This window comes from Hypanus sabinus, chromosome 25, assembly GCF_030144855.1.
Source record: "Hypanus sabinus isolate sHypSab1 chromosome 25, sHypSab1.hap1, whole genome shotgun sequence".
Classification (NCBI taxonomy): Eukaryota; Metazoa; Chordata; class Chondrichthyes; order Myliobatiformes; family Dasyatidae; genus Hypanus; species Hypanus sabinus.
Window position 1 is genome coordinate 31,207,328 of NC_082730.1, and position 24,853 is coordinate 31,232,180.

Here is a 24,853-nt window from a genome sequence, read left to right on the forward strand (position 1 = left end):
CCACCAGTACTGTAGACCTTACCACTTCTAAAAGTTATAAAGGGGGTGCACTGTTGCACCAGAGCTTTTTATTTATAAAATTAAATCCCTTGCCAAGCTAACAAAGATCTAGCAATAATGTCTTTTTATCAATATATTGCATACACTTAGCACCTTTGTGTGCATTTTAAATCTAGGCCAATCGCTTCTACTACTATATTGCTAAATGAAAATTAAATTGCGAAGGCTTCTGCTCCCAGGGAAAAGGAACGTTGTCCGCTCCCTATTAAAAATATTTGTTCACAGACAGCCAGTGGATCAAAGCCATTTGTACGCAGACATAGAGGAGGCATATTTTTGGCGCGTAGTCATTCCCGCCACGTCGAGTCTAGTCAGCTTCATTCTTTTATTTTTTTCTTTCTTGTGATTGGCAGACACTTTCACCCCGCCTATTTCCTCTGACGTAAATCTCAAATAGGCGTGCCTCTAGGGTTTTCTGATGGTGTGCGGTTAGCTTTTATTACTATCTGTGTATAGTCGTTGCTACTAGCACAACGCACTAAGTAAGCCAAAGGACTCGGTGTGATACGGAGTCGCTCCTGTTCATTCTGCTCCAACATCATTTTATTCTCTTACTTCAGCTGATTTCTTGCTTAAAGAAACTTAATAACCTGCTGCATTTCATTACTGGGACATTGCGAGAAGCCGAACGTTTTGGAATAAGGGATTTCACATTCACTTCGGTGCGTTCGCAGCTGTGTGTTTGTTACAACGTGGTGTGTGGGTGATCATACCGGCTTTTATTTTGGTGGAATCCCATTCGGAATCTTGCAAGTGATACTCGAGTCTCCAATCGACGTTTCACATCGAGGGATGCTGCTTTCAAAAATCGGATCTCTTGCTCATATGTACTCAACATCAAGCGTGGATATGCCGGCGAAAATTCAGTTGCAACAAGGTACCTATTTGCCATTTCTTACACGTTTACGGAGTCTCCCTGCTTCAGCCGAGAAGGGTTTTTTTTGTGTGTGTATGTGTGCCGTGATGGTGTTGTCGTTAACCATGTGGAGATCGGAGACAACAAAAGACCCTGTGATAATGGAGACCGACTAATTTACCCTCCTCCCCTTTTTTTGTTACAGTGAAAGAGCGGGAGCCTTTTGAAAAGATTTATCAAGTTGGATCTATCCTCGGTAGCGGTGGATTTGGAACCGTTTATTCGGGCGTGAGAATCGCAGACGGGGTCCAGGTAATTATTTTGCAATCTTGATAGGTTTCGCGTTCTGTTTTATTGCTGTTAACTTCCTCGAGAACAGCCTGTTATGGAAATAAAATCCAGCGAGCATCGACCGTGTTCAGTTCTAATGGAGCATTTGTGTTTATATTGCAGGTTGCTATCAAGCATGTTGCCAGAGATCGAGTGTCAGAATGGGCTGAATTGGTAAGTAAAAGTAAACATCATTTGTGTAATGGAGAGTTTGCGGAGTTTAGCTTTTATATATAAAAAACTGTTATATACGAATTCTTATTTTGATTGCTGGTACCGGTCATGTTTTATAAATAGGGTATTGTGAATTAGTCTGCGATCACACGGCATCTAACGCAGTTTTATTTTGATTGCTTCTGTAGTCCAATGGAGCGAGGGTTCCCATGGAGATTGCGCTTCTGAAGCGGGTGGGCGCGGGATGCCGGGGTGTGATCAAAATGCTGGACTGGTTCGAGAGACCCGACAGCTTCATCATCGTCATGGAGAGAGCCGAGCACGTTAAGGACCTGTTTGATTTTATCACCGAGAAGGGAGCCTTGCCGGAAGACTTGGCTAAAAACTTTTTCGCCCAGATCTTGGAGGCGGTGCGGCACTGCCACAGCTGCGGGGTGGTCCATCGAGACATCAAGGACGAGAATATCCTGATCGATATGAGAACGGGGGAGCTAAAGCTGATCGATTTCGGGTCGGGAGCCCTGTTAAAGGATACCGTCTATACAGATTTTGATGGTGAGTTTTCCTTTTCAGTGGAATTTAACTGCAGTTCTTCGAAAGCGATCTATAGCATTTAATGATTTCGGGCGTAAAAAAAATTAGGAGATGGTGGGTGGAGGCTTACAAATTTTATCGCCGCTGTAAAGGTTGTATAATTAGCTGATGTTCAGGTGTGTTGTAGTTTTATTTGGTATCGATTTTCCGGTGGTGTACTACCGGACCGTTTTGTTATTGTTTTGATGGGTTTATTTCCTTATATGGCTGGTGATGCGCTGCGAGGGGGCGCTTCTCGTTGCTGAGGGGCGTTGCTCAGCTCGGAAATAGTGCTGCCGCCGCTTGTATCACGGGGAAGGCGGTCGGAGCCGGGGGCTTTTGAGGTAACGAAAATCACGAGGGGTTGGAGCTGAATAAGTGGTCGCACGGTGGTGAAAAGAATCCGAGTTTCGAAAAAAACACACACACAATAAAGCTGCTGCCCAGTGCAAGGCTGCGGTGAATCACAAGACCAAGCTCACGAATTGCGTCGATGAATTCGTGCTGAATATTAATAATAGAACATCTGAAAGCTTAACATTGGCGAAGAATTTTGGGGCGAGGCAAGGGGCTCTTTCAGGGTATAACCTGAGAGGAAAGTGAAAGGAGGGAACATCTCAGTGGACGGGTGCCACGGGCGTCAGTTTGTTGCGGGGCATGGGGGTGGGCGAGCGGACGCTGCAGGGATGCTCCGGGGCAAAGCTCGGGGGCGGGGTGGGTGGAGGACAGCTCCGGCTGGCCTGGCAGATGGGAGGGGATCAGGCACTTGGGCTACAGCCACTAGACGGCGCGACTGCCTTCAAGTCAGTGCTGCTGCAGCTTGGCAGCGTGCCACCCTTTTGTTTTGGAGCTTGCTTTTCTGCTGCGTAACAGTGTTTTGGAAACTGAACCCGTCTTCTTGGAAGCAGCAGGGCGAGCAAGGGACCCCGGTCGGGAAACCATTTCGAAAATTCAGTGCTCGCTCTGCAAATTTCTAATTTCCCCTGTTTAACACGAAAATAGTTTTTTTTTCTCATTAATTGCTATACCTATTCCCCTTCAACCCGATCCCATCCCATAAACAGTGCTGGGTTGATTATTTAACGACTAAAGAAGCCGCTCCCTGTAGCGCTGCGAACATAATACGCCCCTTGCAGATTACACATTGTTGCAAAACAACTTCATAAATACTGTTTCATAAGAACGTTTTTATTGTGTTGTGTGGTAGGTTTATATTTTTGAGTCTTTTTTCAACGGCGAAATTCGACAAGCCAGGAAAGACATTTTTTAAAAATGCTGTTTTTTTTTCTTAAACTTTTTAAAAGGTTGTAGTTTAAATTTGGGCTCGGAAGTTTGCATGGGTACATGACTTGTGTCTGCGCTCGCTGCAACGAGAGGGGTCCGGTCTCCCGAGACCCGTGTCGTCGTTCGCTATTCCTGCTGTTGCAAGCCTGTGCAATTTAAATTAGCGACTTGTGTGCAAAAAAAACCGTTAGTGCAAATACTGGGTCTTTGGCGCCACCAGTCGGCGGGAACATGTGTCTTTTACAACTGAAAGTTTGTAAACAAAAGTCACATGGCAGCACTTCAGTAACTGCCAGTTCACAACAGGACAGGCAGGAAGCAAGGGTTAACCGCATTTCCTGCTTGCTAAGTGCGGAACGAGATAGAGCAGATGATTTGAATTTTAAGGGGATAGAGTATTCTTTTGTTAACGAGAAACATTTGCTGAATTTTTACCAGTTTACCTCATGATCCAAGTGAGAATGATTAACCTTTACGGCACAAGTGTAAAGGGAAAATGTTTCTATATTTTGCCTTTAGCTTCCTTTAATAGTCTATTTTAGAATTTCTCTGCCTGGGTATACGTACATCAAGGAGGACTCATGAGTGCTTTTTTTTAACCATTTCACAGGTACCAGAGTATACAGCCCACCAGAGTGGATCCGTTATCACAGATATCACGGCAGATCTGCAACAGTCTGGTCCCTTGGTGTACTTTTGTATGATATGGTGTGTGGAGACATTCCATTTGAACAGGATGAGGAGATTATTCGAGGGCAGGTCCTATTCAGGAGAAGAATTTCACCTGGTAAGGACATGTTTGTGCTTTCTGTTTAAGTATGAAGTTTAAATATATGAGAGTGGATGGAATAATAATAGTTCTTAAGATTTAACTAGACAGGCATTCAACACAGGCATTGAATTTTAATATTTCATTGTATCATAAATATAATTAGTCACTGCCTGTTTTGCTGTTCAGGGCAGCAGTATAAATACAGTACACCATTTTAAATAATTGTTTACATCAGCAATTGAAAGCTGAATTAATTAGCTGGAAAGTATAAAGGAAGTAGAATTGGCACCTTCTAAAAATCATCCTGATTTGGCGTCGACTGGCCATAGAATACTGCACAGTTCTTCCAGCATTTTGTGTGATTTCCAGCATTTGGCAGAATTTCTTACATTTATGTTAAGCAGTTTGTAACGCAGTTTCTTCTTTTGGTTTCAGAATGTCAACATCTCATCAAGTCCTGTCTATCCTTGAGGCCTTCTGATCGACCATCCTTTGAAGACATTATTAACCACACTTGGATGCAGAACAGTGTTGTGTCACAAGATGTTATTGGAGTAAGATTGCACAGCCTGAGCCAAGAGTCAACCAGCATTACTCAAGCAAATTAGAACTCAATTGAAACAATGTGAACTGATGCTCGCAGAACTATTTTGCCTCACTCTGAAAGAACCAAAAAAACTTCCCTGGTTGGATTTGGCAGATTCCATGGCCTTTTTATCAAATCTAGTGATTAGTGGGAGAGCTAATGAAGAAACAAATCCTATCCACCTTCATTCCAGTTGTCATAAACTTGAATCGTGCATTACGACAAGTCTGACTCTTCCTCTTCGAGTGCCTTTTATGACCACTGGAGATCCACTAACTTCAAATAAATACTTGAACTTCTGCTGCTTCTGCGTAACTTCTTTTCGCACAATCCTCATATACACACAGACAAGACTGGTAGTAAAGCCACTACGTTTTGTTCGTATCTTTTGGTGTAACAGATGAAGACAAACCGTGTCACAGGATCATCACCACTAATCGGAAAGGAATTGACCTCAATCAACTCTTGTGCAGTCAGCTTGTCTAATACACTTAGTTTGAAGCCAAGGCATATCAGAGCATCGTCATCAATGCACAACCAATGCAATGAATGGACTCCAAAACTTTTGTACATGTGCACATATGTAGATATCATGCATAAATATATATTAAATGTAAATATCTTTGAAGTACTGGTTACAACAGCATTTGTTGGCTCTGTCCTGTTTACCTGTTTATTTATTTGAGTGAAGTTGAGGTTTTTTTTAAGCAGATATATTATATAAAAAGTTTTGACTCGTGGGTTGATTTTTATTTATTTATTTATGGCCAACTCCCTTCCAGCAGACTTGTTCATTCCACAATAATTATTTGGTCAAATGAAGACCCACGAATTTTCTTAAGATCTTGTCAGACTTTTATTCAGTTCACTCTGTTTACAGCCAAAATAAAACGGTGAGGTCAATGAAACAAATTCCAGACTTTGTAAATATTACATTGAGAAATTCTGTTAAATGCATGTTGTACTGAATATGTATTTAATGTCTAGACCATGTTTGGGGATGGGTGGGAGGGATTTTTTTAAAAATGCGTCCCATGGGCTTGTAAGGGTTGATTAAGATACCACTGCAAAAATAATTTTGTTCTTACTGTACATATCTTTACGGTTAGTTGCATGTATGCAGCTTGGAGTCAACTGTCATTTCATTAGATCTGTAAATTAAATAGAATGGAAGAAAAGTTATTTTTATACGACATTTCAAATAAAATTAAAATTTGCCTTAATTTGCTTAGTGTTGTATATGCATTTCAGTTATCAAAGAGAACCTCAATGCCTGCATATTGCCCCTGCTCACATCCATCATAATATCTAGCAAGATGCCATTAACTGATATGTTCCACCAGTGATTATCCAGCAAAAATTTCTCCAGTATTGAGAAGCAAACAGATTTGGGAGCAGCCACTTAAAAATTGAGGTACATGGCAGCTTTTCTGAAAAGGTAGTGAATCGCTGTCTACCCCAGAGGGTAGTGGGGGCTATATCGTTTAAAGGTGAAGTAGATGCAATGATAAGGGAATTCGAGTGGTCGTGGGATGGAGGAAATGTGGATTGGATTGGAGCAGATTAGTTACGGCAATAATAGTATAATTAGTTGTAATTGCAATCCAATTGTAACCTTGTAATCCAAGTTTCCCTAAATTTATTTGATCGTGCATCAAGGCAGATCTTGGTAGAAGACCTGAAATGACCTCTTCCCATGAAGGTCCTTTAGAAGATGGCAAAATCCATCCCTTGCTTTGCGGTCAGTGTGATGTTCAGGAAACATTTAAAGGTTCAAAACCAGTTGTGGGTTCAGCCATCTCCAACACAGGCACAAATTTTTACACTGTTAAAGGACATCTTCAAGATGTAATACTTCAAGTCTGCATCCATCGTTAAAAGACCCTTACCATCCAGGACATGCTCTCTTATTACTAATATTTCGGAGGAGGTAAAAGAGCCTGAAGATCCACACCCAGTGTTTTAGAAACCGCTTCTTCCTTTCCGCTATCAGATTTTGGAATGGCCCATGAACCCATTAAGAGTAATTTAATTATTTCTCTTGCACTGTGTACAGAGTAATTTTTATACCCAAAACTACTGCTGTAAATCACTCATACATCAGAGATAGTAAACTTGATTCTTAATCTGAATTTAAAGCATTTTGAAACAAATTAGCCAAACTTTTTTAAAACTAAAATAATTAAATGATGCAATTACTTTATATTTGTGCATTCTGTGGCCACTCAGTCCTTTTCAGATCCTGACAGGGTCAGAGAGCTGCCTTTTGCCAGCATAAAGGCAGAACATTAGTGCTCCACTATTTTAAGTCAGTATTTAAGTAAAGGAACAGATTTCACTATACAGCACTAAAAAGGTCCCTTTGACCTACCAGATCCATGATATTCACAAAGAAAGTCCTGAAGAGTCAGCCTGAAACATCAGCTGTTAACTCTTTCATTGCTGTTGCCTGGCCTGCTGAGTTCCAGCATTTTGTGTGTGCTGCTTTGGATTTCCAGCATCTGCAGATCTTCTCATGTTTGAGATCTATGTCTTTTCTGCCCATTTACACTAATCCCAATTGACTGTTACCACAGATATTTTTCTATTGCTTATTTAAATGTCTGTCTAAATTCCTCTCAGACGATCTGATTCTATCACCACCTGGCAGTGCATTACAAATATCAGCCAGTTAACGCATAAATAAAAAGTTACCCATCAAATCTCTTACCTCTCAATTTAAAACACTTGTTTATTGTTACTGCTACTCTAGCAAAAAATGACTACCTGTTCTATCCATGCCTCTCAGAATCTTATATTCACGTCACCCTTCAGTAATCTCTCCAGTGAAAATAAAATGAGCATATCCAATCTTTCGCCCCTAACAGAAGTCCTCCAGTCTCGGAGAACTTCCTGGACTCATCTCCAGCACTATCCCATCCTTTAAATGTCGGTGTCTCCAATAAACACAGGAAATTCAGGGACAAATTTTCACTAATACAACCAGAAATCAAACATAGAATGCTACAAGCACTCAGCATATCGAGTAACTGATGTGGAGGGAGGAAAGTGGAGTTAATGTTGCAGTTTTTTAATCTATCAGCATCATTTGTTAATTTTATTTTACAGCTTTGCCATCTGAAGCATTTTGATTTTTTATTATGGAGACAAAATCCAATTTGGAAGCAGTTTTAGAGTGGCATGCATCTCAGTTCACTAACCAGAGGAGTTATTTTTTAGAGCTAGCCACAATTCAACTATCTGAATTGCTCAGAGATTAATAGCAAATTGTGGACCTTATGCAGTAATGATGCTCTTAAGAGATCTGACTACAGAGGACTTCTGAAAAATTCCAAAAATCTAATGTGACTATTTTGCCATATATTTACTGACTGCATGTATTTTTTTAAAGTTTCTCTAGGAGCTCTTCCAGAATTCAATCCTGTTCATGTGTTGAAAGTATCTGCTAACTCAGAGAGAGAAAAAAATCCCTTCTCAGCAAGGCAGGCAAAAAAAGATGTACTGACATTGGAAAGTGTCCAGAATGATCCAAGGAATGGAAGGGTTTGATAGCTCTGGACCTGTACTTACTGGAGTTTAGAAGAATAAGGAGAGATCTCATTGGAATCTATCAAATATTGAAAGAACCAGAAAGGGTGGATGTGGTGAGGTCCTTTACTATAATGGGGAAGTCTAGGACCAGAGGTCACAAACACAGAATAGAATGACATCCCTGTAGAACAGAGATGAGAAAGAATTTCTTCAGCCTGAGGGTGGTGAATCTGTGGAATTCATTGCCGCAGATGGCTGTCCATGCCAAGTTTAGAGGTTCAGAAGTTCAGAGGTTCTTGATTAATAATGGTGTCAAAGGTTACAGGCAGAAGGCAGGAGAATGAAAGATAATAATTCAGGCATAATGGAATGGTGTTGCAGACTCTATGGGTCAAATGGCCTAATTCTGCTCCTATGTCTTATGGTCTTTTGGTTATTGTGACGTAGTAATGAGAAGAGGACGTGGTGGGGGTTCTTAATGATGAACACCACCTTTGAGGCATCACTTTTTCAAGATGCCCTTGATACTGGAAAAGTTAGTGTCCATGATGGATCTGGCCAAGTTTACAACTCTCTACAGACCTGTGCAGTGGCCTTTCAATTAGAGACAGTGATGCAACCAGTCAGAATGTTCTCCACGTTACATCTGTAGATACTTGCAAGAGTCTTTGGTGACAAACTCCTAATGAAGTACAGCCACTTGTGTGCCTTCATAATTTCATTAATATGTCAGGTCCAGGATAGATCTTCAGAGATGTTGATACCCAAAGTTCATGCGCTCATCTCATGACTAGGATATTCAGCCAGCAATGATTAACACATTAGAGCAACACAAGAAATTCTGCAGATGCTGGAAATTCAAAGCAGCATATACCCAAGACCCTCCTGATAAAGGGTCTTGGCCTCGAAATGTCAACTGTTTAATCATTTTCATAATGCTGGCTGAGCTGCTGATTTCCTCCTCTGGCATTTTGTGTGTGTGTGTGTGTGTGTGTTAGATCAGTATATATGCTGTTATTCAGCTCATTCACCTTTACTCCATGTAATGAGAGGGCTATTTAAAAATGGGACTCGCACATTATGATTCATAACAAATGCAGATTTTAGGGAGTTTATAGACAAAGTGAAACCAAAGTGACATTGGGAACAACAAGGTTTCTTTCCCAGATGAGCTCAATGACATTTTGCTCGCTTTGATACTCAAAACATGGAGGAACCTCCAATAGCAGTGAAGACACTGAGGTTTCAATCTCTGAGACCAACTTCAGAGCAATCTTCACGATGTGAACCCATGGAAAGCATTTGGCCTAGACGGGGTTCCTGGAGGAGTACTCAAGCTCTGTGCTGATCAACTGGCTGGAATGTTCACCAATATCTTTAACCTTTCGCATTGGCAGTCTGTGGTACCCTCCTGTTTCAAGCAGGTTTCAATTATACTGGTGCCTAAAAATAATCAATGGCTATTGTCTAGAAGCGTGATGAAGTGTTTTGACATGTTGGTGATGAAACATATCAACTCTTGCCTGAGAAGTTGAGAAAGATCCACTCCAATTTACCTACCATCACAACAGATCAGCAGAAGATGCCATTTCATTGGCTTTTCACTCACTCAACCTTGGAACATCTAAACAGTGAAGGTGCAGACACCAGGATGCTCCTCATTGGCTACAGCTCAGCATTCAATATTATCATCCCCAAAAACTAATCAATAAGCTTCAAGACCTAGGCCTCAATACTGTATTCTTGATTTCTTCACTTGCTGACACCAGTTAGTTCAGACTGGCAACAACATCTCTACCATTTCCATCAGCACAGGTGCCTTGTGCTGAGCCCCCTGCTCTACCTGCTTTATAATTATGACTGTAAGGCTGAACACAGTTCCAATGCCGTATTTAAGTTTGCTGATGATTCCACAGTCTTTGGCTACTGCACAGGACTGAAAGAATCTGCAGAGGTCGTAAATTTAGTCAGCTCCATCTTTGATACTAGCCTACAAAGTACCCAAGATGTCTTCAAAAGGTGGTGTTTCAGAAAGGCAATGTCCATTATTAAGGACCCCCCAGCACCCAGGGCATGCCCTTTTCTCACTGTTACCATCAGGTAGGAGGTACAGAAGCCTGAAGGCACACACGCAGTGACTCAGGAACAGCTTCTTCCCCTCTGCCATCCAATTCCTAAATGGGCATTGAACCCTTGGACAATACCTCACTTTTTAAATACATTTTAAAATCTATTCAATATACATATACCGTAATTGATTTATTTATTTAGTTATTATTTTTTTCTTCTATTTTATGTATTTCATTGAACTGCTGCTGCTAAGTTAACAAATTTCATGATACATGCTGGTGATAATAAACCTGATTCTGATTCTGAACAGTAAAATGCAGACCAGAGAGCAGGAAACAGGCATCTAACTGATTGCCTATATATGCATGGATCCAATCATCATCTCATTGCGTGGATATGATAGTAATTAACATTTCTTATGGGTGTGATGATCAAGGCATTTAAGGCTGTTACATGTAGTAAAGCATTGTAAGTATGGATTTGTTTGAATTGTTCTGAATTTCTCTTTGATCTTTAACTCATAAAATATTATGTAGCGTTGGGCCAGGCAGAACTTGCTTTGAAAGGGCCTCTCTCTCTCTATACTCCAACGGCCTTCAGTTTTGTTGTGATATTTTGTCGAATAAAGAGACTGCTTCATGGCTACCACTGTAGAGACTCCATTCACGCACAGACTCATGGGTTCAATTTGAAACATCAACAATTCCTTTGTCCTCACAGTTCAAAGTTCAAAGTAAATTTACTATCAAAATACGTACAGTATGTAGCACCATTTCATACCCTGAATTTCTTTTTCATTCAGGCTTTCACAGCAGAACAAAGAAATACAATGGAATCAATGAGAAACTACAAACCAACAAATACTGTCAATCAGCCAATGTTTCTCTCTCTTTCTCTCTCTCTCTCTCTCTCGTGATTCCAAAGGCTGTCAGCTTATTTGTGATATTTTGTCAAATAAAGAGTCTGCTCCATGACTACCAGTACTTCTCTGCGATGACGTTTGGTGTTGGGAGTGGGATTCCTCCTTGCAACCCATTCTGTGGCCAGCGATCTCAGCAGTCTGAGTGGGTGAGTATTTTTAAAATGAGCACACTTGGACCTGTTCATGTCAGTGGTTCATGGGATTGCTAGCTGAGGTGCACATGAAGTGCCGAACCGGTTGATGTAAAGTAGTCTAAGCGAATGCATATGTATTTATGTAAGAGTCAAAACTTTCTGTGTTAATTTGGTGAGACAGGACCAACCATCAGCTGCAAAGGCTGATTATTGAAGGTTCAGGATGCCAGTGGAGGCATGTACACTACACTCATTCCAGGAGCTGTATTTTAGCGTGTGTGTGTGTGTGTGTGTGTGTGTGTGTGTGTGTGTGTATGTGTGTGTGTGTGTGTGTGTGTGTGTGTGTGTGTGTGTGTGTGTGTGTGTGTGTGTGTGTGTGTCTTGATCCAAAGGGATACAGCAAGAAGTTTTAGATTTAGCGATAGCATTGGGTTCGACCCACTCTGCAACAGTGTCATGGGCCAGTGAGATAGACCAAAGGAAGTGCGAGATAATTAGTAAAGTGGCTGAAGGGAAAGTAGCTGCCGTGACATCACAGAGGATTTGCTCTTATGTGCCGGTATCCAGGGCACGTAGCAAGAAACTGCTGGCATAGACGTGGGAGGGAAAAAGAGATGATTTGTTACAGCTGTGGCTTCTAAGGCGATGGCTGGAGTCAGTGCTCTGAAAAATGAAGAGAGTGTAAAGATTACTTTCTAGGTTGGCAGCAGCACCCTCTCTTTCTGATTTGGCTGCTGACAGATTATAGAGCCAGGGAGGTCAGACAAATGGCTGACAGCAGCCTCTGTTGCCAGTGTTGGGCACCCACAGATGTACACATTAGGGGGGGGCTAAAAATGTTAGTGGACACAAAGTCGTCAATATCGATAACTGATCTACCGATTTATATTCCCTGTGCAGGGAATGAGGGTGGAGAGAAATCAGCCCAAGGTACTGGAAATTGGCGGAGCGCAGCTTCTAGTATATTTCTGGATCAGTCTAAATAATGATTCCTCCTTGGAATAGACATCCTAAGGGGAACAGGGGACCATTATAGGTTCAGGAAAGGGAGAAATAACATGGACAAGGCAAAGACAGTGAACATGTGTGACCTGCAAAGCAGCTAACTCGGCCCACAGAGGGACATCAGCTCCAAACAGGGAGGAGAGACAAGGTGATCTGCGGAAATCAGTTCGGGAGGTCCCAGGGGGAGGGGCTGGGCACCTAACCTGGTCCCAACATATTGATCTAACTATAAAGAAGGCTGGACAGCGGCTAGGTTTGTCAACTAAAACACTTGAAAACTTCTACAGATGTACAATGGTGAGCGTTCTGACAGGTTGCATCACAGTCTAGTATGGGATGAGGGGGCGGCTACTACACAGGATTGAAAGGAGTTACAGAAACTTGTTAAACTAGTCAGCTCTGTTATGGGTGACAGCCTCCAAGAAGATAACTTCAAGAAGCAGTGCCTTAGGAAGGTGGCATCTAGCACTAAGGATCCCCACCACCCAGGTAATCTCCTCTTTGCAGTATTACCATTGGTAAGGAGGCTCAGAAGCCTGAACGTACTCACTCAGTGATTCAGGAACAGGTTCTTCCCCTCTGCCATCCAACATCTAAATGGACATTAAACTCATGAACACTACCTCACTACTTTTTTTATTCCTGTTATTTTGCACTACTTATTTTAACTTAACTATTTAAAAGACACACACACACACACACACACACACACACACACACACACACACACACACACACACACACACACACACACACATATATATATACTTAATGTAACTCAGTTTTTTCCCTATACTTATCATGTATTTCATAGCACTACTGCTGTAAAGTTAACAAATTACACCACATATACCCTGTGACTTTACATATACTAGAGTGACCAACTCATATTGATTTAATTGTTTTTTTAATCAAATTTAAAATATTTTATCTTAGAACGAAAATGAGTTAAGATGCCCGAGGAATACCTTACCAAGTTAACTTGACTTGTGTTTGCAAGTGCCTGGAGGAGAGGCACCACATCAAAGGAATATGTGCAACTTCAAATTTGGCGTCTTTAACCCCCGCATCACTATTGCAGTAAGATTTCTACTTTCCTCCAAATCCACACATAGGTTTTCCCAGTGTAATCTGTGGTATGAGATTAGAATGAGAAATCTTGATTGATTATCCTGCTCCTTGTCAAATCTTAGCAATTGAAGGGTAACTGCTGCAATATCAGCTAAATGCATGCAGGGGAGTGGGGTATCAAATATACAGGTGTGAGGGGCAACATATAGTTCTGGTTAGGTGATCATTATAAGCCAATTTTAAGTTGCATTTTTAATTTGGAATTGTGGAAGATTGGGCTGACCTGAGAATGTTGTGTTCTTGGAACTTGAATACAGAAGGAGCTATAAACTTCCAGAGCATTGCTCTTCAGGTTTATGGCCCATTCTGAGCTATTTAATTAGATTGTCGCTTTGTATTAACTTTCCGCTATCAATTTTTATACCATGTGTGTTTAAGTCATGTCCATGAAAATATTTTCCACTTTTCCTGGAGGTGCCATCGCATTGCATTTTACTTAATTAATTTAACTAATATTCTACATCCTTATTGTGTGTTTGTTAACTCTTGGCTGGATGTATACTGCAACTGAAGCTTTCTTTTCATGACTCCTAATTTTCCATAGCTGAATTAGCTAAAGAGACATTTTTGACACCTTCCAAAATTTGTTACAGCTAATAAATAAAATCATTCAAAAATTGGGGAAAATCATTTTTAATGATGATTAAAATTCACTTTTTCTCCAGCTGGCATCAATGTCCAAGAAGCATATGTTTAATTCCTGGAGATTCAAAGGCACTGTTAGAACATTGGCAACCTACAAAACTTCACTCTACAAAAAATAATTAATACCTGAGTTAACTATTTTTGCCTTTATTTTTTACTTCTAATGTTGTTCACTTTTGCATATCATTACCTCCATAAATAGTAGCAAGCAGAGTAACCTCCAGAAGCATGCAAAGTCATCTCCAGTGGACTGGGCAGATGAGATCAACAGTGTGATGAAATGGCCAGGAAAGCAGTTCAGCCACACTTGGTGGAGAGCAAAGGGCAATACAGGGCACAGGAGTCAGGGTCACCCACTGCATCCAAGGAAGTCGCCAGTTGTGGTGGCTACTCATACCACTGGAACCAGAGCTCTGAGGTTGAGAGAATGGAATTGCCCTAGTGCAGTGGCTTTTCCCAGTTTAAAAACTCTCTTGCAATGGTTTCTTCATGTAGTTCACAACATCTAAAATAGAACTGTACAAGCCTAACTGTCATTGTTGGATATGATGGACAATCAATTCAATCAATCACCTCCAGAAGTGTGAATTTAATGAGGAATTTATTATATTTGTTCACAATACTTTCTCCTTTAACTCATTTAGCCTGCACATAATGTGGTGAGCCAGTGTGCTATTATGTTTTGTCTGCTAGCTTCTCTCCCTTTAGTGGGCATTATCCAGAGCTGCATGTCTACTTGTGGAAGAGAACTGCAGCCTGAGCAAATGTACTTAAGAAATTAAAATAACAAGCGGCAATGTTTCTCAAAATCTTAGTTTACTTTGAATTAATTAGAGCCAAACAGTTCTTTTGCAAGCACAAGAATCAATCCTAGGTAATAATCATAAAATAAATAATTCTTAAAACTTAGCTAATTTATTTATTTGCAAAGACCATAAAAATGGTATCATTGATGGTGGTTAAGTGTGATAACAGGAGCAGAGTCAATACAGCTGTAATTCTATGAAATAAGGAGGAAAAGAACGCATATTCTGACAAAGAGTTGACATAAGGAAAGGTAGAATGCCATTATCCAGCAATTGATATGGGATTGAAGAGTTAACATTGTACAGTACATTGAGTTACTGGACTATGAATGCACTGAAACTCAGAATGTCAGATGCATGTGAAAATGTATTTTCTAGGATTTAGGTATCCAGGTTTCCCTCTAAATTAATGTGATTGGATAAAAGGAACTGCATATATTTCAGGTTTTCAGCATATTTAAATTTTTTTTGCAAACACAATTTGTGTTAAGTAGGCTTGATTCTTTAATGTGAGACTTTTCTCCAGAATTCTAGATGATGCACTTCTTGCGCTCCGAAAGCAACAGTTTCTGATATTACCTTGAAAGAAGTGCAACAAAATTAGACACCCAGACTTCCAAGGTCAAGGGAGTGGAACTGCCTTTGTGTAATGGCTTTTCCAGCTTAAAGACTCCCACACAGATGGTGCCTGTGAATTTCATGCAGTTCACGTCATCCATTGTAGAACTGCACAAATCTAACTGTCATTGTTGGAAATGATGGACAACCACACCATCAATTACCTCTATAAATGTGCTTCATTGTGAATGATATGTGGACGGTATCAATGAGCCATACATCCTAAATCTGCTCCTGTATCTTATACTGCCTGGCAGGAAGAACCAAGCTCATCTTTTGCTCTCTTTCTTTTAAATATTTCAAATCAGCAGTTCCCTCCATGACCCCATGCTGTGTCATCCAAACACATTCTTCTCATCCCACAGCAACTTAGCATGAAAGAGCAAGACATAAACTTACTCATCATTTTAACTCCTCAGGGATTTCAAGGACTTTTTCCAGTTGAAGCACCAATTCACTTATACATCAACTTGGTATACTGCATTCTCTGCTTGTGATGCAGTCTCCGTTATATTGCAGATTAAATGCAGATTGGTGATTGTTTTATGAAACATGGCCATTAAGGCTGGAAGTTTAGCTTTTACCTTCTCATATCAGTTCATTTTACTTCATGGCAATTATTAAATCGTTGTTTGTAAGAACTTGCTGCACCCAAATTACTTGCCACATTTCCTGTAAACTTCAACAAGTACTTCACTACTGCCAAGTATTTTGAAAGAAATATGAGACATCCTTTATAAATTCTAGTCATCCTCTTGTCTGCCCTCTGCTTCCTACATTGTTGTACTAAAGTGCAATGAAACCAAAGGAAAATCATCTCAGTTTTCAAGTGGACACCTCTGAACTTTCTAGAGACGGCACCAAAGTTTCCAGTTTTTGATCAAACCACAGTCCCTTTTCTTCAGTTAGATGCTTCTAATGAATCATTAGATCCCTCTACACTTCTCTTCACCTCAAATTTGGTCCAAATCCAATAAAATCTCATCTTCCTGGCATTTGAAAACTTTATGTCTTGTCTCTCACTTTATCAGGAATCTTTACTCTCCTCTTCCCTTACTTGGCCAAAGTCTGTCACATCTGTAAATGTTGCCACATCTGATGATGTCATTGATCTAATGTTAGACCTGCTTTCCTGTCTCCACAGGTGTTGTCTGATTACATTTTATGACTTTATTTTGGATTTCTGCAATATTTTGCTTTTTCTTTCCTTAATGTTAGATTTCCCAATCTATATCTTCTCTACTTGGTCAAGACTAATGGAAAAGAAAATAATGCGTACATCCTTCACCTACCTGGTAAAATCTAAGGTGTATAGAGTCTAGGTCTATCTATAGCTAAGATTATGAATGATATACTGGCCCTTCAAGTTGTGCCACCCAGCAACCCACGATTTAGCCCCAGCCTAATCACAAGACAACTTACATAACAACTGGCATGTTTTTGACCAATGGGAAAAAACCGGAGCACTCGGAGGAAACCCACATGGTCACGGGGAGAACGTACATACTCCTTACAGACGGCGGTGGGAATTGAACGCCAGTCCCCTGTCCTGTAAAGTGTTGTGCCAACCACTATCACACAAATTAATTGCAAGGAATTATAGCATGAACACGAAAATGCTAATCAATTTGATTTCGGAGAGGGAATGGAGCTAGAATCGGACTTGGATGTTCGAGTCGCTACGCCAAATTGCTTCCCTCCTCCGTTCAATCACTTCAGGAGCAAAGAAGTTAACAGAAGGAAGTCAGTGGGATTGCATTAACAGAATCTCAACAAGAACTCATATGCAATCTTTAAATTGCCAAGTGCACTCTTGCTCAAGAAAGCTACCACTCCAATTTATACTGTCACAGAATGGCAAACCGTTAGTTCTAAGGTGAATTTGAGTTTTGTGTCTCAGATCAAGTAATGTGGAGAAGAACTTAAGGACATAAGAATAGGATCAGGAGTAGAATACTCAGCTCCTCAAATCTGCCTTGTCATTCAACAAGGCTGAGCTACCAGGACCATTTAAAGCATAGCAAGTAACCAGCTGTTCTTTTCCTTTTTGATGGGCAGGGAAAAAAATCAAAATGTATTGTAACTAATTTGATTCGACGAAAGACTGATGAACCGGGTATTTTTATTGAAATTTGGGTGAAAATTAGATTGCAACATATCGTATGAGCTTAATAATATTGTAACATCATTTTATTCTGTTACTGAAGATAATTCAAACATACTCTGCTATTGTAGTGCAATTCAATAGCATAATTTTGATTTCCATATTCGCAAAATTTTTCAGTCGGGTTTTAATGCAGTTGAGGGTACAGAAAACCTCCAATCATTCTGCATTTTTCCAATCCCTTTCAGGACATTTCAAAGCACTTTATAACCAAAAAACTGCTTTTAAGGTCATTGCTTTAGCAATATTGATCACTTGCGTGTAGTGAGGAACCAAGTGCGAGATATACATTGAGGAAGCTATTTGAGAAAATTGTCTGTAGAATAATGCCAAGGATCTTTTACATCAGCCAGAGAGAGCACAAAGTTCCTTGCTTTTACATCTCATCCAAAAGTAATTCTGCCAGTACTGAAATTCATCCCTAATGTAGTACAGGCCATCTTTGGGTAATGAATGAGTTCCATTTTTACAGGCATCCTTGTTGATTTTGGCCATAAGCCAAAAAAGTACACAAAAATATCTCAATATGGTAACCTTACCTCCACAGTAGTTTAATGAATGGCATCAAAGACACATAGCACTGATAAGAATGAACAAGTACTAAAAATGGAGACAGAGAGAGAGGAAACAAATTCTATCATTTACAGTAATGAATGTATGAATGTACATCAAACTTTTGAATCAAATTATATTACAGGGGTATGTAGGAATGTTTATAACATGGGTTTGGCCTGGTCTAGAATGTCATTTGAGAGCTGTAGCAGAACTTAACTTCGGAATCTTCTGAGTCAGAAGCAAAGCAGACACTGGGCTCCTAGAAATAGTTTACTACTCCTTTTAAGGTGGAATTTAAATGAGCCTTCCAACGGCTGAATTGCTTGTCTGCTTCACTTCCATTTGTGATTTTGGATTCTGATTACAGCTTTGGTAGAAAACTGGGTGCTGAATGAAGAAATTGCAATGATTTGTAATATTTAAAGAGTTGAAAAGAAAACACAAGTTATTTTTATGGAAATGCAAATGCTTACTTTATAGTAGAGCTGAAAATCCAGGGTTTATTTCTAAGCTGAAGCCAGAAATCTCTGCTGACATTTCAGTCAGTACGAAGGGGTTGTATATATTTGGCACTGCTACCTATTGGAAGTCTCCCCTGACATTGTTACTCTATGCCATTTCAGCTGGACAGGTTTCAATAAAGAGCAGGGAAATTATCCCCACTGTTTTGGCTGATTTTTATCCCATGATAAATATCACAAAACAGATTTTCAGTTAAAATTACAATGTTGTACATAAGCAGTTACTGTGGTAAATTTCCACACATTATGACATTGACTGCGCTTTAAAAAAATATTTGATTAGATGTAAAGCATTTTGGGATAACCGGCAATTGAGAAGACAGCACATGTAAATGTAACTTATTGCCCGCTATGCTCCTAGCATTTAGGACAGTAGTGAGGGTCCTCCATTTCTGTCCTGGGCCATCTTCTCTATTGCGCCCAGGTGTGATTCAGGTCCTCGGTTCTGCCTCTATGGTATGGCGCCAAGTTCTCTTTGGTCTCCTGCGTTTCCTAATGACGAAACATAAAATGAGCATTTTTCCACGTGGAACAGAAGAGAGGGAAAAGTGCTCTTTGTTCAAAATGTTCCAGAACTGGTAAATAAAAAGGATTTCAGTTAACCTTTACATCATGTGGCTGTTCGTGTCAAACAGCGACAGATCCAGTGGGAATGTCAGTTTCCAATTTTGTTGTTTTAAACTTCTAATCATTGTCATTGTTTTCCTAATAGTTCTTCGCAACTGTTTTTTAGCTGTAAGCTGAATTCAATTTCATCCACTAGATAAAAGATCACGTGTGTCAATGAACAAAAGTTGCTAGGGCTTGCACAGAATCTGTTGAAATTGTGCACAGGTGTCAAAAATGCACCCATAACATTTCATATGACTCCTTGATGTCTTATATTATTGTAAGGTAATTGTTGTAGAATATGGTAGATTTTAGAGTAATTATGAGTGGACCCTTAAAAAAAATACTGGAATAAAGGTTTCTCAAAGATAGTGTAGTATCCTGGCAAGATAGTCATTTCAGCAGTGTACTTCTGTCCTGATTTCTTTATTGCCAATAATGACAAGAAGAAAATGTCATGAAACTATTATCACCTTGAAGGTCATAAACAAAAGTCATATTCAGATGCTCAGGTTTTGAATCTGTGGGCAAAAGTTAATTGCCTCATGGGAAATATGATTTGTTAAAACAATGACACACTTTAATGCTTTCTTGAATCACAATATTTTCCTTGTATTTTTATGGGCTGCATAAAACTTACTTAAGTGAGTGGAAAAGCTTAAAAAATGGTTCCACTTCTGAGTCTGCGTTCTCATGTCTGCCTTTCATCTTGCCTGAAATACGTGTTTAATTTGCAGTAAAAGCACTTTAGGTGGAAAACCAAAACCACAATTTTCTTTTTTTATGATGGCTCCGTGCCAATAGATTTTAATGAGGTTCTCCCCCACATAATATCTTTAAACCTCATGTATTAATCTTCCCACGAGCCATCATAAGTTATATTTGGCGATTTTGTTCTGATACAAATCGAGTTCAATTATTTACTAAGCTTTCACCAGCAACCTTTTCTGTTAAGATGCGTCTATGTGATGTCTGAGATTAACAGACCATGAATTCGGCCAGTGCTACCTTGCCCGTTCTTGTGTACAGGACACTATCAATAATATCAAGTTTTCCTTCTCCTGAAGTGGGAAGTCTGCTTAATTTAAGACTATTATCATCACATTATGGATGTTTAGCACTCGGGGTTTTAAGACAAAAGCAGTGGGAAGAGCAATAGGCCCTAACTATCATTTTAAAATCTGTCCTATTACAGCTGGATCCTATTTGAAATGCTCCCCTATTATTTCCATCTACATACACTACATTTTAATTAAAAATTCTCTCCTTTTGAAGACAGCAAGCTCTCAATGTGTCAGTCCTTTGTTCTTCATGTGTGAAGCTGCCTGATAAGTATTGGCAATCTATTTCTACTTGTCCGTTTTGTGTTTATTTTTAGAATATTAATGCTGGCAAGACCATTTTCTTGAAATGAAATTCCTCATGGTGGGCTAAACGTGTTATATGGAAGTGACAACAGAACAAATTCGATGGAAGGAATTTCAAAGATAGTATTCAATACATGTATTCTGCCTTTCATGCAACCTACCTGAGATATGCGATGGGGTGGAGCTATGTCTCTATCAAAGGAGGTGTAAGGTGCTTCTTCTCTCCGTTGGCCTGCAGGTCACCCTTGAGCAAGGTGGAGCACCTGCTTAGCCCCCTGATCAGGGTCATGTGAAGCTATGGTAGCAGGTGGTGGATGGTCGAATGAGCAGCTGTCACATGTCACAAGTCCTGGTTGTGCTATCACTGATGCCAAGCAGACATTCTTTGAAGAGTATTCATAATGGCTGGGGTCACCTGCCTTGTAAAGACACTGCCCAGAAGAAGGCAATGGCAAACTACTCCTGTAGAAAAATTTGCCAAGAACAATCATGGTCATGGAAAGAACATAATCACCTACATCATACAAAATGGTATAGAATGATGAAGACTAGAGATCAATTTTTAGATACTTGTCTATTTGCCACCCCTGGATGCTTATGGGATGTGAAGAGCTTTTCCCTTGATACTTGATGATCATTGTTGTGACAGTGCACCCCAACAGTATGGGATAAGGAATTTAAGGATGTTGACTCATAACCATGAAAAAGACCTTGAACCTGATGATACTGCCATGGTATTTGTCAGCTTTTCATTTTGGGCAGTTAAAATCGATCGGGGAATGATTCAGATTCAAATTCATTTATTTATCACATGTGCATCAAAACATGTAGTGAAATGCATTGTTTGTGTTAACAACGGCACAACCTAAGGATGTGTGCTGGGGGCAGCCCGTAAGAGCTGTCACGCATTCCAGCACTAACATAGCATGCCCATGATGCTCAGCAGAACACAACAAGACAAAACCCACAAGCAGTAAAACAAGGGCAGTAAAACAAGACCCCCCCACACACAGGCAGACAGTCCTCTAACCCCTAGACAGGTCTCTGGGCTTCCAGTCTGCAGGCTTTGACCATTGGGCTTGTACTTTTGAAAGACTATTGAAGTCATCTTGTTGAGGTAATGTGGTGCACCTATCATCATGCTGTGCCCCGTGAAAGGGGAGGAGAATGCTGTTTCAGTGACTGGGCTGTGCAGCGTTTGCTTTGTCTGATACTGAACTTGAGTGTTATGGCATCTGCACCCATCAGTGTGAATGGAGAGTAATCCAGCACACTCTCGAAGTTTTTGATAGGTCCGAATCACAACACATTTTGCGGTAGCCATCACGGGGTACAGCTATAATGCTGGAATGGCACCTACTTTTCTCCCCTTTTCCATCACTATAACGCCAGCATCTGCCCAAGATAACAGGAATCAACACAGTTCAGGATAAAATCTGATCTTTCACTGCACTCTTTTACAGCAATTGGGGTGCATACCTATGGAGCCTTAGGTTGAGTCCCATACCCTATACAAGCTTATTGTAGAGTGGTGATCACCAACCTTTTTAAGCCCAAGATCCCCTACCTCGGCCTTAGTGAAAGACAAGATCGACTCCAAATCAATTAGTTACACGCATGCGCTCCAGGGCAGAAAGGACCGGAAGTTAAACCCCGCAACCCGGAAGTAGAAATAATATATGAACACCAGGGGTCACCAACATTTTTTGAACCACCGATTGGTTTACTATTCACAATATTCTTGCAGACTGGCCAACGGGGCGGGGGGTGTTAAACACGACCGGAATACGGGGATACTCGAAGCAGTTTCCTTATGTCCAGTCTAATCCACAATTTAGTTTACATGGTTCTCAGCACTTAGCTACTGTCCAGCTTGCTCATGTTTTCTCTGCTGGAAAAGAACTCAGCAGATTTGTCTTTAAATGCGAGGTGCTTGGACTCAAGGTACCGAAGCAGTTTTGAGGGGTTCATTGCCTCATTAGACAGCCTCTGGGCCCGAACTCCAGCCTCCCACTCGCCCGCCCACTGGCAGACGCCTTGGCCAGGTGCGGCTGGTTGTGGGTGGGATGAGAGGACAAGGTGAGGACCGGAGGTCCGTGTGCCGGGGCCACGGCAGTCGCATTCTGGAGAGAGCGACCGGTCGAGTGAGGAGTGCGACAGGGAGTGTGCCCGCTCCACCCCCCACCCCCGTAGGATCTATCAGCCGACAAAAGTTTGGCTCGAGGGATGACTTTCATTAGATCGCGGCGAGGTAGCTACTCTGCTACTTACGAAACCCTGAGTCCGAAAATTAGGTCGTATGCGAATATTTTAGCACCGGGTTCCCCATGAATATTCAGTGTGCTAAACAGGGTCAGAAGCGGCGCCCATCTGTCCATGCTCCAGGCCAGTAGCATCGGCACTTCTCGCCGGCCGCATGAAGCGGCCGGTTACCCGAGGCCAACCAGTGATTGCTGACTCGCTTGGGTAATGACCTCGCGTATATTCAAGTCAACAGTGGGCGTGAAAGGGAATGAGGAAAGCTGCAGCTGACTCATATCGTTTCCTTGCAGCCCAATGGTTGGGGACGACTGTAGCGCGTGGCGGGGGAGCTGCATGCATGCACACTGGGCAGAAAGAACGGAACTAAAACCCCGCATCCTGGAAACAATCTCTCAACAGTGTTTGTGTATTTAATTTTCTTTTTTTTCGGGATCTGCTGGGAAAGTCTCAAAGATCGACCAGTCAATCATGATCGACGGGTTGGTGACCACTATTGTAGAGTATATGTTTTATCTTATAAAAAGCTCTTTATAGCACATTGACAAGGTGTAAATTTAAATAATTTGGGCTGAATTTCCAAAAAATTTATTTAGATTCCCTCATGAATCACTTACACACTGCAACACTACCTCCCTGCCCTTAGTTTCCTCACGTTCCCTTTATGCCCTTTCCAAGCCTATGGATTCCAGTGTCATTTTGATTCAGATAAGAGACCCTTGAGAGTATAGAATAGTCAGTAATGTAGATGCTTATTAATGTTTACTGTTAAACACAGTGGGTGAAGATATAAATAACTAAAAGTTAACATTAAACAGCTTTTTTTGTTACCAACAATTGACTTTCAGTATTACCCTCACGGCAGGTGTGACCAGAACGTGCAGAGTACTACTTCTGCTGATATCAATAACTTATTCCAGCTATAAATAACTCTGAACACATCTATTCATTGATGAGGTCCTTTACAATAATTGATGAATTAAAGCAGTGATTATTTGCAGAAGTGTTTTTTTTATGCCTGCTATACTTCCACTTTGGTTCTTAAAAGGCAATTCGTTTTCTTTTATTAAACTTTTACCAGAAAATGGTTGTCCACACACTTTAAGGAACTCTAAGCTCACACTTTGATTTTTTTTTAGACTTTGTTTTGAAACCAAACATGAATTATTCATTTGTTTCACATCCTGTTTATACAATTTTCTGAAGAAGGGTATTTTCTGAACATTATTATTAATAGATTAATTCAAAGCTATCTGTTAAATTTGATGTAAAATACCCCTTGGCATGACTTAAAGAATAATGTGAGTTCTTCCAGTGTCAGAGTTAATGCTCATCCCTCACTACTGACAAACCGTGTATCTATTACATTTGGGAATTAGCCAAATTTTGTTGCATGAAAATTGGCGTCTACTTTGCCTAGATAAAAAAAAGACTGATTACACTTGAAAAGTACTTCACCAAATTAGAATTACTTCAGGACATCTCAAAATCATGAAACATCGTAACCAATTACAAATAATTTCAGTACATCAAGAGCATCAACATAAAAATGTTTTGGTGAAGAAAATCCAACAGCTCATACGTGTAGAGTTGAGAAGAAAGGGTGCTGGTGATGAAAGAGGTGGGCTAGCAACGACTTTATCTTTTTCCATCAAGTTTGTTTTTAACCACTTTCTTTCATTTCTGCACTTCTGAAGCCATTGACGCTTAACAAAGAAAAAAAATTCCACTGGTTTTGGGCACTTTTCAGTATTTACTCTAGATACCAACAGTGATACATGACTCATGATAGCAACAGTTGGCAAGTTCTTCAGTTACTAGAATTCAGAAAAACAATGAAGTGTCTGAAGGGTGATTTCATATCTACCCTTATTTCACTTT

General features: G+C 40.4%; 1 protein-coding gene across 1 annotated transcript; it reads left to right on the forward strand.

Moving 5' to 3' along the window:
* Window positions 1-502: 502 nt before the first annotated feature.
* pim1 (Pim-1 proto-oncogene, serine/threonine kinase) lies at window positions 503-5,858 on the forward strand. The gene is made up of 6 exons (XM_059950411.1): window positions 503-937; window positions 1,122-1,228; window positions 1,370-1,420; window positions 1,609-1,975; window positions 3,888-4,064; window positions 4,485-5,858. Exons 1-6 carry the CDS (start codon window positions 853-855, stop codon window positions 4,655-4,657), a joined length of 960 nt encoding a protein of 319 aa, XP_059806394.1. The 5' UTR covers window positions 503-852; the 3' UTR covers window positions 4,658-5,858.
* Window positions 5,859-24,853: the final 18,995 nt, after the last annotated feature.